This window comes from Solea senegalensis, linkage group LG14 (genome assembly GCF_019176455.1).
Source record: "Solea senegalensis isolate Sse05_10M linkage group LG14, IFAPA_SoseM_1, whole genome shotgun sequence".
Taxonomy (NCBI): domain Eukaryota; kingdom Metazoa; phylum Chordata; class Actinopteri; order Pleuronectiformes; family Soleidae; genus Solea; species Solea senegalensis.
Genome location: NC_058034.1, coordinates 11,735,020 through 11,750,414, shown reverse-complemented (window position 1 = coordinate 11,750,414; position 15,395 = coordinate 11,735,020). Strand labels below are relative to the sequence as shown.

Here is a 15,395-nt window from a genome sequence, read left to right as displayed (position 1 = left end):
CAGCCTAAAACAAATCCTGTCTGCAGCCTTTCCTAGATCAAAAAATGTTAACCAGTCATGTAAAACATCAGCATGCAGCGCTGTACTCGGAATTTAAGAAACACAAGACAATCAATTCTTAATTCAGTGGCAGTCACAACAAAAGCTTAAAGGAATCCTTCACCGATTTGCATTTAGCTTTGTATTACAAGAATAGAAATTACCTCAGTTTCCCCTGAGTTGAGAAATATCTTCATTATTTTCTTTGTTACGTGCCCACCAGTGACACTTGGTCCTGTTAGCATAACTGTTAGCAAAGATGGCGGACACCGTTTACATTCTGGGAATGACGTCCCGTTCTCCTACAAGCGAGTCTAAAAAGGGCGTGATTAGCGTTGCAGTTTTAAGGCTCGGACCAAGTGTCACTGGTGGCCAGGTAACAAAAATTGTGTTTCCCAACCTCAGTTTCCCATGAGTTGAGAAATATCTTCATTCTTTTCTTTGTTACGTGCCCAACAGTGAGCCTTGGTCCTGTTAGCATAACTGTTAGCAAAGATGGCGGACACTGTTTACATTCTGGGAATGAGGTCCTGTCCCCCTACAAGTCGGTCTAAAAAAGTGCGGAATTAGTGTTGCGGTTTCAAGCCTTGGACCAAGTGTCACTGGAGGGCATGTTACAAAAAAAGAATGAAGATATTTCTTGACTCAGGGGAAACAACTACTATTCTAGTAATACAAAGCTAAATGTAAATCGGTGAAGTATTCCTTTAATATACAGTAGTATTACCATTCTAAGATCTCACAAAAACAATCTCTCATTCCTCTGAAGAATGGATTTTTCAGAAACATTTTAGTTGCACCAGCTTGCACCGCCAGCCCACCCCTTCCCGCGCACATAATAAAGATTTGTTCAATATGGGGTGGGACTTGCCGGCACGCGGCTGATGAAATGTGACAGCCAAAGAAGGAGATGAACTGCTCTGCAGCTTTCTCTTCCATTTCCTGCTCAAGCTATCCCTCAAGTTCTTCCATCCGATAATCCTGATCACGTTTGACATCACATGTCAGGACGGAGGATGGGTAAACAAGTGGAACGCGAGAGAGTCAAAATGAGTGGAGACACCTGGGGTGAATGTGCCTGATGTTGACACAGGTTTCAGTTGACAGGATGAAACGCTGGAGCTGGTTTCTTGACATTTAAGTCCACTCCTTGATAGCAAACCATACTTTAGGTGTACTAGTAGGTGTAACCAAAGCATGCACGCCATTTTGCACTATTTCACTTTTTCTCTCTCGATGTTAAGCTTACTGAGCAACATGTGTGACAGGTAGCTGTTATTACAGGCAAACAAGACGGGTATCCAGCTGTTTAACATTTCTTTCATAGAGCAAATGTGTTTGCTTCTGATCCACCATTATCACAGTAACTGCCATTGCAGCTATTGCCTCCTTCCTGTGAGACATGTCTGTTCTTTCTTAAAGTTAGTTGTGTGTGAAAATCATAATATAAATTACAAATGTTAGCCTTTTTTATTACCATAGGACTATGGAAACCGATCATTTCCTCCTTAAGGGAAGCCCCTGCAAAACAATACCCTTCCAGCATGTGTGCGCTCTAACTCTCAAAAGATGTAAATGTATGAAAAGACACACACACACAAAAAGAGAGGTAGTATAATTACAGCCTGACATCTCATTATTTCCTCTGGAAATTCAGTAATCTCTTTGCCTCTACCTTCCAGAAGAACCGGTTTCAGGTGCAGGAAAAACTCGACATAACTCTGTCGGCTTATACTTAATTTTAGCTTCCTGCACTGTGTAGTCTGAGAGCACAGGTTTTTTTTTTTGAGCTCACAGTGAAAACATGCAACGGCTCAAAGTTTCCACTGCAAATAAAAAGAGAAAGCCAAACCGACTGTGCTGCCAATGACATTTAGGTATGCAACTAGGGAGATCAATAAAAAGGATGTGCCAATTTTAGCAGCTGGTTATTAGACTAAGTCTCGTGAAACAGTGATTTTATTTTTGAGGTTGTTTTTAAGACAACATTTAAAAAGCAGTTTGTGGGGTCACAGGGGTCAAAAGCTTTGAAAATATATCATCTTACCCGTGATTTCTCCTCAAGCCTGGTCATCATGACCACAGTGGCTGCTCTCTGTTCCCATACCATCCTCCAGAAGTCCCCAAATGTCTCTGGTAATGGACCTTGGGTGGCAATGTAGGCATTCTGCTTCCTGTAGCCGTCAATGTAGTTGGCGTTGATGTAGTCACTCCCTGTGATACCTAGATACAGACAACAAGAAAAAAAGAGGACAATGTGGAACAAATTATGTTTCGTGGCTTTCGTCCTCTTTTGATACCACCTTGATTCATTACTTTTTCATTGTTTGACTTGACTCATTATTCAAACCCTTTGGTTTTGTGCCATCTGCCTCAATAATGCAGAGTTTGCATAAAAACTCACACTGACCCCATTTTCCAAACAAATACGGGATTCAGATTTCCAGATCGACAAAAAGAAAAAGAAAACCAGCGACTTACTCACGTAATGAGTCTTCACACTTGTTTGTGATAACAAATTTAAGAAGAGATATAACTATTCAACTCAACTTTAATTTAAAAACAAAAGTTTGTAAGATCTTGTTTTAAGGAGGGGAAAGACAACACAAAATGTAATTATACATTTCATCTGAATCAATTCAAACTGAACTTCCTCTGCGGCACCTTTTTCGTTTTCTTTTTTGTGGCCGTGATTTGTGCAGCTATGGTTTAACCCTCAGTCTGATTTACCACCACCAATGCTGGAGTGTGATGAAGGAAGATTGAGGATGGGGGGGAGTATATCAGCCGCTCAGGCCCTGTAGCCGTGAGGTAGCTGGGGCTACCATCGCTCTGAGCCTGCCACCATGCTCTGTTACACACCGGTTCAGCTAAATCTAGCCATAAGGAAACCCGCTGCATTGCCGCATAGACGGATGTGTGCTGGCAAAATGTTAATGCCAAGGATGGTATATCGCTCTAGTGTATAGCTCGAGAGCAGAATCCTGCTTCCACATGAACGCGAGGAGCCGTCAACGTGTTCCATAGCATCCTCTCATTTGACGACAATAAAATAACACTTTAAAGATAAGATGTGTTGATGTGTCTTAGTCTCAACCACGTATCGTAACAACGCTGTTATTATGCTGTGAGAATCAGTGTGCGGCAGAGTGCATTATTCTTTTTAAAGTCTGTGTTAAGCATGAAAAAGATGATTTGAGAATGTCGAACACATGGTGTGATAAAACAAAACATCACCCTTCTTTCTAGGTTGTACCATGGTGTGAGTTAAAAAGAGACCCCGGAGTGGCGTCTCTGACTGGCGTCGTCTTCACTCAAGTGAAACAACACAACACTTGATTGGATTCATTTAAGAGTAGATGCAGTGAGGGGCACTACCAGGGTATACAGGAAGAATAGGATGGAAAAGGGGGGTGAAATAATTAAAGAGAGAACTACACACAGTGAGCTACAATGAAGAAAGCGAGTGTAAACTAAAATGAATAAAAGAACCGAAAAAAAAGGGTGGTTAAAACCCAAATGTCATTAAAACGGATACCACATCGCACAATCTGACAGTACTTGGCTTTAGTCATAGCCAAGTGAACAGAGAGCGTGCATGAATTGTTCTACTGCTGCAACTAATGGCAAAATCACTGCAGTGTAAAATAGAAATTTCAGACTTGATTAATTTATGTATTTATGGACGAGGCGTTTTTCCCTGGGATAATTTTGTTATGCATATTGTTGTACCCTAAAATTGGCCTGACTATTACGAGATGGAGAAAGCCAGGAGGAGCCGTTAGCTCACACAAAAGCCTGAAAATTACTGTGTGGAGTCTGTGACGAGTGGAGAGATCTTCTGGTGATGGAACACCGGAACAATGTCAGCAGTGGAGGGTGACTACGACGATGGCCACTCTGAGTGTGGGATATAGCTGAAACAAGTCCATTTAACCTCCAAAAAAAACGTTTGTTCAATAAATTCACAATTTCCTGGAAATCAAAATGAGCTAAGCACTTTTCACAGATAAAAATCACAAAGTGCTGTACAATCATAAATAAAATACCACAGCAGGGAAAAATAGAAGCACATACTACGCACAGTAATCATACACAAATTGAAATCAATAAATAATATGGACTTTATTCTATATGGCTTAATATGACGTGTTGCTTCACAATATTATTATGAAATCAAGCCTGAGAAGTGAAGCTCTTCCCTGCATTTTCCATGATCTAGTCCGGTCTAATCCATACAGCTGAGATATTGAATTTCTGTTTTAGATTGGTCTTCACTGTCTCGTCCCATCTGGTGTAGTGCATCTCTGTTCAGTAAAACATCCTAATTACTCAAATTAACTTGGTAATTACATGGATTTCCCAAATGACCCATGAAAAGCGGAGTTGCACTCAGGGGTCGCGGAGGGGCAGAATGTGAGGTTTGGGTGAGCCTTACCCTCGATGGGAGCCAAGATGACACGGGAGTGGTCGTAGGCGATGACGTTGGCGTAACGATTTTTGGGCTTGTTCACCTCCAGGTTGGAGTGCTCCCAGGTGAACTGCTGGCCTGGATCGATGGACTGATGGGGGCAGAGACAGACGGAACATGCACACACATAAAGACGAAATCAGAAGAGCTGTGAGAGGAGCTGAGCAATAACAATACAAACGGAATGTTATCATAGGAAAAAGAAAAAGGGGAGGTTTGGGAGATTGAGTGGGTGATTTTCCCCCGAAGGAAAAACACCATGAAAAAACATCATGAAAATCTGGTTGCTGATTCTCAGCTGCACATAGTCCTTGATCAAGATCATTATTGTAGTGGGTCTATAATGACAAATAACAATAATGATGAAGGAGGCGGCAGCTCTGGGGAGTGGAGCGAGGCCTGACACAAGACAAATTCAGCGGCCTCTTTATAATACAAGACTTCCAGATAAGTATTCTGTTCCCTTATCGAGATAATTAAATATTCCATTACGATTTGTTGTTTGCTCAGAAATGTCAGGCACACTGCTGGTGTGGGGGGACAGAGGCTTGGAGAATACGTGTAGGGTGGGGGCTTTAAACAGAGACAGAAGTCCCGACTGGAAATATGATCTAACAACATTGCATGTAATTGTTGCAGCCATCAGGGCTTCACATCGGTGTTCTTTCTTTATTTCCACCCCCTCTTTACTATTCCTCCCTTTGTCCCCATTTTTCTTATCTGCATCTTTCCATCTTCAAAGTCTTGCACGTTTTTTTTTTTATCCACATTTCTTTTTCCTCTTAATAGCATTCTCCATCTCCCATCTTCCCTCTGATGTTTACAGTTCCTCTCCATCATCCACCTACCATCTTACCATTCTTTCTAGATTACCTTAAGGCTAAGAATGTGTGTGCATATAAAGATTGGGGTCATTTCCCAGAAATAACCCTTATTTCAAAAATCAAAAACCTGCCTGAATAATAATAATTTAAACTCTTTCTGCACCAACTTCTCCTCCTGCTGTGATCCACAATGACATGTTTGAAGATGAATGACAGCTCCTGTCATGAGGACTGGGTTTTCCGGACATGGCTGCTAACTGCCTGACAACAGAAAGGCTCCCCGGCTTCACCATCGTCAGGTACAACTCCGACTGCTCTTCTATAGCCGTTTGTATGTCAGATTATCTCCTCTTCATTTTCACTCTCCAGCTGTGATGCTCTGTGCTCTCTCCTCTCACTGAATCCTCATCATTAACCAAGGCTCCCCACCATCATCTCTCTCCTCCTTGGCCCCTTTTTCCTTCCATTTATCCTCCTCTCTCTCACATCCCGCCTGGCTAAAAACTAATCAGTCAAAGCCCCGTAGAGCTATGCTTGGCAAGGTGGGGTCTCCGGATGAGCAGCCATTCATCAAGAAAATAACAAAAATTAAAATTACACTTCTCCCATTTAATTTGGTCATTTATTTTTCCCGTGGCGTGGTTTTGTGAAGGTGGCGAGGGGGACACGGACAGAAAAAAAGTGGGAGAAAAGATGAGCGGGCAGTTTAATGCTCTCTCAAAGCCAAGTAATTAGAAGTTGTAGTTGTAGCAAAGCATCAACTCTGGTGTCATGGCTCTTGCCTCTCTTTCCCCCCCGCACTAAATTGAACAAGCTTGTCCATTTGGTACACAGCCCGGATGTGGATTTATGAATAATAGATACCCAAGAAATACTGGATCGCTATGAGAAGTCATTATCCACCAACATCCACCAGCAGGCATGATGACGGCAATCTTTGCTGGTGTACTCGCTTTCCTACCTTAGCCTGGCGCGCAGTGAGGCGACAGGCACAGTGATTTAGGGATGGCGAGGAAGGGATATTGCTTGTATGCAAACGAGAGCTGATTCAGCGCTCCTGATTTCTAATCAACTCCGGTGTCATTTATAACCACTGCAGTCTCAGAGCTCAGACAGCTCAGTTACTCCTTCTACACACGCGCACACACACACACACACATGCTGATGTAATACGTTGAAGCCTGACTGCCAGTGAGCTATTCCCCAAAAACACATTAGTGGAGTTGTGCTTCAAAACAACAGACTATATCTCAATTGTTGAACAAAGTTCTGCATTGTAATACTTATTTATCCCCTGCTGAGCCATTTATTGTATTTTAGGAAGTAAATATATTTTTTTAAAATGCCTCTGATCTGTAATTTCAATTTAGCTGTGCTTATGTTCTGGGTAGAAATAATGATCTACCATCTACTGTATGTTCCCTAATCTGAGGAAGTTGCATTTGGGAGTTTTAACAAACTCACTGCGATTGTTGATTTATCATAATTGCAAAAGCACCAGCAGCTAACGGCATAGTCAAAGAGCAAGAAAGACAAACAGCAATTTTCCTGGAGGAAAGAAGGGACTCTCACGTCCCCTTACAATGAAAACACAATCAGACATAAATCGATATGCTGAAGAAACTTTGAGCTTTGAACCTTTGGCCAACTCACCTCATATTCCTGCGAGAGCTTGAGGTTGTCATTTGCTTTAAGAAGCTCTGTGTGTTCAGCCAGCTCTGAGATAGGAATGGGTGGGTGATTCATCATGCCTGTTTGCAAAAGACGGAGAGAAATGTTCATAAGAGAGGAAAAAAGAGAAAAAAACAAAGTGTGGCAGAGCTCAAAATTGAAACTTAAATGGCACAAAACATTTTGTGTGTGAGGGAAATCTTGCTTACACAACAATGGGAGGAGGGTTTTAGTGGTGAGGAAGCTTGTGCAGAAAAATGGTGAAAATCACAAAGAGCAAAATGTATTGACTGGTGAAGTGTTGGGCACTTAATTGGACCAGGTCAGAGCTCACACAAGGCTAAGTTTTGTCAAGCATTTTACCAAAGAAGCTATAAGTTTACACCTACAGACCACAGTTGTCAGGATGCTGACAGATACAGACGGTGGACCAATGGGACCACGAGAGAGAAAAACACAGAGCAATTAATGGCTCAAACATTCAGAGGAGAGAATTCTTTTTAATAGCTTGGTAAGTGAGTTAAATATGACAAAAGATGACAAATGCAAGGTTTTTATCGGTGACATAATAGACAAGAAACATGGCCCTTTTTATACTATCTGAATCAATGGAATGGTTATGTCATCAAAAGCAATGTTTTCTTAACATGGCTGCTAAAAACCTTTCCAATGGAAATAAGTATTTAGGGATAATGCAACATGAAGCAGATCTTCTCAAATTTGACTTAAAGGAATACTTCACCAATTTACATTTAGCTTTGTATTACTAGAACAGGAGTAGGATTTTTGAAAAATTGAGGTTCCCAACCACAGTTTCCCACGAGTCGAGAAATATCTTGATTATTTTTTTTGTTACGTGCCCACCAGTGACACTTGGTCCCAGCCTTGGTCCGAGCCTTGAAACTGCAACGCTAATTCTTTTTAGACCCACTCCTTCCCAGAATGTAAACAGTGTCCGCCATCTTTGCTAACAGTTAGGCTAACAGGGCCAAGTGTCACTGGTGGGCACGTTACAAAGAAAAAAGAATGAAAATATTTCTCGACTCAGGGAAAACTAAGGGTTGAGAAAGCGCAATTCTTCAAGAATACCACCAAAGCTAAAGCGAAATGCAAATCAGTGAAGTATTCCTTTAATCTGCTCCAACCCAGGTGTGCTTCTACCATGTCTTTCATCTAAAATGCTCGTGCTGGGCTGTGTTGTAACTAAGCAAAGTTACCAACTTTGACTGTTGCCTCAAAAAACAAAAAACACTCCGACTTCAACAGAGCCCTGACCTGGGGGATCATGTGAAGGGAGGTGGGAGGGGGATAAGGAGGTTTAGGAGTGTGAGTGATGCCGAGTGACACAGTAAGCTGCTCCATTCCAGCCAGCCGGTGCAAAGCACGCAATCTGCCATTTCTACGCTTTCTCTTTATTCTCTCAAAACCAGTACACGTCGACTCTTGAAACAAACACTTCTTACCAAAAATATAATCACAAAAAGCATTCTCAGTTGCATGTTCTCCTCCCAAATCCTTCTGCCATTTTATGTGAAAAGCATTCCCAGTTGGGAGAAAATCGTGTGACTGTTTACTGTTTACTGAATTAATACTTCCATGTTTTTTTTTTAAGCCTAAGCTTATTTTTTTTTGTAAATTCAATATCACGATAGACCAAAACCTTGCAAGGGAACAGTTAGTATTTCAACAAAAAGGTCTATTTCACATTGAATTAATAAAGCATGCATATTGCAGTGGCAAGTTGCAGGTTATTAATCACTTCCAGTACTGGGGGAAATTCATCATGAAAAACGGAAGAAATATTGAAAAGTCAATTTGGTTGCCAGTTTACTCGCCTTCAAATTGGAAGGGAAAAGGTATCTGAAGCTGCAAGCGAAATAAGTAAATGTGTATGCAAATGAAGGACTCTAACTTAAGAGAGTAAGAGCGGGAGATCAAAGAACGCTTGTGAGTGCAAGCATGTGTGTATGTTTAGGAGTGTGTGTGTGTGTGTGTGTGTGTGAGAAATACAAATGTACTCAAACTCTATCAGTTCCCTGCAGTTTATGTTAACTGACCACGCTCCAGAGTGCATATTTTAAAAAAACCTGCTATGGTTCGAGAGACATATCAGGTGTTTACGTATACATCCAAATAAATCATGATGCATGATGTGCTGAAGGTCATTCAAACCAATATTCTGCAGAATGATTTAGGAAAACTTGGATGAAAAGAATTTGAATACTTAAAATAGTAAACCATTTAGTGCTATCTCACTTTAGCCTCTGTAAGCATATGCCATGTAAGCTATAGCTGTTGTGTTATTTATACAAATGTCAGATTTAAGGCCGACTTGTAGAAAACACTGATTTGATGACCCTAGTAAAACCACTGAAGGACAAATTGTTGTTATCCCTAACCCCGTTCCTAAGCTCACATTTCGACCTAATGCCCCTCACATAAAAATTCTTCCCATCCCCAACTCTTCCATTCTTTTTTTCCACCGCAATCAACAGTGTGATCAATGAACACAGAAAAACAAACTCGCCTCTAATTACACATTTCCAATCGCCCAATTCCTGACTGATGCGTGTGAGAAACATAACGATTCTTTCAGGTAAGTCAAACCAGTCTCTCTTGAAAAGCTGATTTATTGCGCCGTGTATTTCCATATAAAAGGGAAGATGTTCGTCTCCGGGCAGGCAAAGAAAGTAAAGGGGGTTAGCTTTTTCTCTCTTCTGATCGTTTTGAAGGGAGCAGGGTTGGGGGGGAGGGTGATTTAATGTTGAGCCGTTGTTTGCCACAGATTTAATTAATTCTGCTTGTTACTGCTGAGCATGGAGAAGAACCACTTCAGATCAGAATGGAAATGGAGCAGTGGTGGGAACGGAGGAGAAGACAGGGGAGGGCAGAACAACAACAAGGAGGTGAGGATGGGAACGGAGAGAAATGGGGCTAACCGACGTTGTTCCGCTGTAAAAAAAGAAACACCTCTCAACCATCCCTACATCAGCAGAAGTGATCAAACAGGTTATTTATGCGTGGTGGATTAATGCATAGCCAACAGCCCAAGTGAATATCGTGACTGACATCCAATTAAAAGAAAAAAGGAAACCAACATCAAATTAATTAGAGCGAAATTTTGCTGCATCATGTGAAAAAACAAACAAATGCAAATTATATAATTGTAAATGGAGGCAAGCGGTGCTGGGAAGAAGAACAAAAAAATAAAGAGAGCTGGTACGCAAATGCTAAAAGCATAGAGACTAACTTTCATAGTCAAAATCTGCTTCACTCTGAGGACTGCTTAGACCAGAATCTGTAAAGAACAGCAAACAAAAAAAAGGAAATGGATTCAAGAGGCTTTTAATGCGACAGAGAAGGTCCTGTGTGAAGGAAAAATAAATGAATAAATAAGTAAATAAAAAAAACATGCAAATCATAAAGGACCAAAAAAAAACCACAAAACAAAACAGTAACAACACATACCTCCACCAAGGACAAACAATCCTATACATGTCTGTGCCTTTACAACAGAAAAGAAGTCGTCTGATAATCTGAACTATTTTAAACATTCAAATCCATACATAATAGTAGAAATGAAAAACTGATGAAAATGTTCTGGTTGAGTGTCCTGCCCCAAACAAGCAAACAAATAAATGTATATATTCATCATACAATCACAGTCTTCCATGGATCAGACCAATGTGTGTCACTTCTTGCTGCCATAGCTTCTTTCTACCAAAACCATCAATCCCCTAAAGTTACAGCTCCACCGAGGATAAAACCAGAGTGTAATACACACTGTAGCCAACTCACAAAATGCAGAATAAATTCAAAAACCTCAAGAAGAGGGGCACAAGCCAGTAAACACAGCTGTGCACTGACGTTAATTGTTGTTTTTTTAAAACAAGAAGAAAAGAAAAATAACCAGCATTTAAGCCACTCTCTGTTGTCATGCATGCTATAGTTTTAAAACTTTGCATTTTCCCCCATTCCATTTCTGTTGTTGTAGAGGAGACTGAATTGTGTCTCACTCCACCCTGTAGGTGTTGGCCCCAGCACGATGGTGCCAAAAACGTAGAATGATATGGATCAATTATGTTTGCACCTGGTGACAATCAAAAAAAAGAAAAAGAAAAGAAGCGACCAAACTGAAACAAGTTGCCGTGCCACACTGCTCGGTAAAAATGTGGCTATAGAGTTCAGGGTAAAAAGGAAAAATGGATTTGCTTTCTTTAAGCCTGCATGAACACCCAGTTTGAAGGCTCCGTTTGAAGAGAAAGAGAGATGAAAAACCAGCTTATGCTTCCCAGTGAAAACCGACAAGGAACGAATGAATGAATTCTTTGTGACATGCGGCTGAGGCATTGGGAGTGAGAGGTGTGGGGAAAAAAAAGCATCCACATTCCTGGCTGACAGCTGCGGAGACGGAGTTGATGGGAGTCAGAGGTCTGAGTGCCGCGGCGATGGCTCAGCGTCTTATCAGCTACACAAGAGAAAGTCCTCTGAGGCTGCGGCCAGGCGATGTCATGTCCAGGTAGATTCAGGTCATACCTGAACAGTTCATGCAGAAATGAGCCATCTGTGGCAGCTTTTAACTGGACATGGTGCAAAGAAATGCACTTTGATGGGACGCTTGCAAACGCCCCCTCAAGCGAAGGGACATACATTGTGCTTCCTTCATAACATAAAGAAATCCCAAACTATAACGCAACGTTATTATTTTTTTTTCCCTAAAAGGAAGACAAGCCTGCTGATTGAGGATCTACTGTATGTCATCATGAGGACATTTCACTGTTGGCTTTTACTGTTGTTTTACAGATGTCTCTATGAGAGGACATCAGGCCAGAGGCACCAAATAAGTGATGAGAGATGAAGACATCGCGCGCCACCTCCCCCCTTCCCCCACCCCTCTCCCTAATTGATTCGTGACAATGACTAATTAAACCTAGCGGGGGGTGCTCTGATCCACTGTTTCCAAACGTCATTCATCACAGCAGGTGGGACGTGCGGGCATGTCGGATTGCGCGTCTACGGGCACGGGTGTGCTGTGTGTTTTGATAGACCCTGTTCCCGAGGAGGAGGGCAAAGTTGTTACAGTCGCTGTTGTCATCTGGAAAAACAAGGAGGCCGCCGACGCGAGTGGCTGGTGTCCGTGGGTTTGTGATCTAGCCGTGAGATAACATCTGAGAGACAATTCTCACCCGTGTTTTTGCTAATGATATAAATTCATATTGCTTGGCACAGCAGGAAATATCAAACTAATGATGATAAGGTGAAGAGAGAGTAAACTGTAGCGCTGTTTATCTCTTTCATGATGACCAGTGATAGTTCCCCAACTTTCCCCTAACTGTGAGAATTAGTAAGAAAACACACTTACTAAGAAAATTAGTAAGTGTGATAAAGATAAAGGGAACAGAGTGAATAAAAAAAACGGAGAGAAAAAGAGCCCCTTTGGCGGCGGCGGGGGGTGATAGACAGTAGATATCCACTGAGTTGTGCAGCTTCATTACTTTGGCCCCATTTGCCAGTTTAACCCCAGGCACCAATGAAGAAAATGACAAAACGAACCACTCTGACTCGCTGACACATGCACACACGTGTCCATAATATTCTTTTTTTTTTCTTTTTCATATTCAAATTTATTAGCGGCTCACACTTAAGCACAGACCCAAAAAATGACCCCGGACCTCCCTGGAATACGGCAATCTGAAATTATTAGCCAGTCAAAAACACATTTTCTGTTGCCCGGCAATAGGGGTCACTGAGCATACGTTGCCAGTATGCTCTGTTAGAGATTGCATATGCCTGGGAGTATGCTCATATGAACAATGGCTGCTATTAGCTAATGGGGATTTTCTCAAATGCTCACCGGTCCACTTAATTGGGCTAAAATGTCCATTCAAATTAAATTCCCCCAGCGTGGAGATAAGAGAATCGCTTAGTTTAGTGAACAACAGCATTGCTGTCAAACGAGAATCATTGTCATATATATGTGTATGTATATATACATATATATATATATATATATGCATATATATATATAAAAGGTGCCAATTTGTATTGGTAAATGTAAAAGAGGGCAAGAGATTGTAACATGAGCTTTTATTATTAAAGGGAGTCGGGTTGGAAGCATGGTGGAAAGCTCTGGACGTCGGAGAGATGAATTGCAAGAATGGCCATTATAACCTTGTCATTACAGAGCCACTGATGGGGCTCTGAATGCCATGGAAGATAAAGAAGAGGACAGTAAATTGAACTTCCGCATTTCTGTATCCACTTTCATCCTCTCTCTCTGTCTCTCTGTCTCTCTCTCTCTCTGATGTAGAGAAGACAGTTCTTTGCGAGATACAGACTCAAGGCAAGCAAACCCCGTGCTCCCAAAGAAGCTGAAGATAAATGCTCCATTTTGAAATGTGAGCCCTTTTGACAGAGCCAAAACAGGTCTTGGATGACAGATGGATGCCTGAGAGACAACTAGGTATGAAAACAGAAAGGTGGGAAACAAAAAAGGGAAGAAAAAAAAAGAAAAAGAGCATACTGAAGCGATGGTGGAGGTGTTTATTCCTCCTTGGGAGAATGAACTTGAATGTGACACATTACTTCTTGCACTCACATGGCCACAGTTCCACACACGTTTACTCTCACATTCCATTTCTGCAGGTGACAGTAGTGCACAATTATTTAAAAAATATTTTTAAATCGAGAAGTAGAGATATGTGCAGAAACATTGGGGGGGGAAATAACAAGCAGAGCTTCCGTGTTTGTTGAATTTTGGCTGACAACGAAAATGAAAAACACCACGAGTGAAAATATAATGTGTGGCCACTCAATGAGAAAAGGACCGAGACAGGGAACACAGTTTCCAACTCAGCAAACGCCTGTGGTTACCGTCCGTAACGTTGCTATTTTCTATGAACAAAACAAGACTGCACCATGGACTGGAAAGGGTTAAATGAAGCAAAATCCTGAGCCGTTTGCATGCGTCTGCACAGGATCAGTATGTAGCATGACGGACATGGGCAGACGATGACATCTGCGTCATAAGTTCATCATAGCAGACCTCAGCGGAGTCGTCATTTGCTAAGTATGAATCGGCGGAAGAGAACAATGTCATTTAAACTAGGCTGTCAAATAACCATATATAGTACAAATAAAAAAGGCCTTTCCAAGGTTAAGAGAAAACATTCTTTTTTTTTTTAAAAAAAGGTTTTAAACTAGGCACTTAATTAAAACAAAGACAATAACTTGGATTGATTATTCAAATTAAAGCACACCCAAGATCACCAACTGTAGATGTCATAATAACTTAAATCACAGGAGACTGGATAACAGAAAGGCAACCGAGTGATAATAGATCTGAAAAGGAGGAAGATGCCAGACATGGTTTAGATGGAGAAGCCTTAGAGAATGAGTGTAGGATCAAATGTGCTCTGTTGTTAACACCAGGCTTTAGTTTGGATGAACACCAGAACAAAAGTAAGACAAAAGTGGAAGCAGGTAAAAATCCTGGAGAACTTTAAAAAAGGATTTGTTTCCGAAATAAAAGCAGTATATGTAACAGCATGATTTTTTTCAACATAATTATTTGTTGAAGGTGAAATGTATCATAAAATGTATAAATAATAAGACGATCTTGTGCTCCCCGTGTACGTGTTGTGTGTCGTTTTTGTACCTGGAGTTTGGAAATTGATGCGTCTCATCTCCACGGGGTCTGTAGGGTGGTGGGGCGTGATGTCTGCGTTGTTCAGCATACACTTTGTGCGTGGCTCGGACTCTTTCCTTTTGCGGCTGCAGAGTAGAGAAGATAGGAAGATGTACAACAAGACAAAGTAAAACAACAGATTAATGTTTCTGTGAACTCTCAGTGCCCACTTCCACTAATGACATTTCCTCAACTCAGCTCCAACCGACTGGTAACTCGAAACCGAGAATATGCATCAAGTACACAGATCTCCCCATTCCCCCCCATACTAATTAAAGGCATCAGTTTTGCTGTGGCTGGCTATTTTGCTTTCCCCCTACAAAATGCAATAAAGTACGACTGAGCCTTACCTGTCAGGTTTGCTGTTTCCAGAGAAAGCAATAGGAGTCAAATAAATATATAAAGATGGTGAAAACACAACACACAAGGAGAGGAGGAGAGGGGGAGGCAAGAAGAGAGATCAATCAATAGAGAGCAGTATAAATTCACAAGGGTCGCTGCTGGGCGAGATGAAGCCGATCAGCATTTGGAGAGGACGTGTGCAAATGTATCGTTGCATATTCGATGAAATGTGCTTGTTAGTGCGTTTGTGAGCCTGTGTCAGTTAGTCTGTGTGTGTCTGTGTGTGTGTGTGTGTGTGTGTGTGTGAGCTTATGTGTGTTCACAAAGGCCAGGATATTGGGGGCAGGGAAAGTCAGGGCCA

At 41.5% G+C, this 15,395-nt stretch overlaps 1 protein-coding gene across 14 annotated transcripts in view; it reads right to left on the bottom strand.

Moving 5' to 3' along the window:
• ptprsa (protein tyrosine phosphatase receptor type Sa) overlaps positions 1-15,395 on the bottom strand; it is a 113,723-nt gene that overhangs the window by 19,095 nt on the left and 79,233 nt on the right. For 12 of the 14 annotated variants that reach the window (XM_044043915.1, XM_044043918.1, XM_044043920.1 and 9 more), the window contains 5 exons: positions 15,043-15,054; positions 14,663-14,778; positions 6,988-7,085; positions 4,478-4,601; positions 2,087-2,262 (listed from right to left, as the gene is read on the bottom strand). In XM_044043915.1, coding sequence (XP_043899850.1) covers positions 2,087-2,262; positions 4,478-4,601; positions 6,988-7,085; positions 14,663-14,778; positions 15,043-15,054 — 526 coding nt within the window. Of the gene's footprint in view, positions 1-2,086; positions 2,263-4,477; positions 4,602-6,987; positions 7,086-10,255; positions 10,304-14,662; positions 14,779-15,042; positions 15,055-15,395 lie in introns of all 14 variants that reach the window. The other 2 variants (XM_044043927.1, XM_044043922.1) reach the window with 2 other exon arrangements.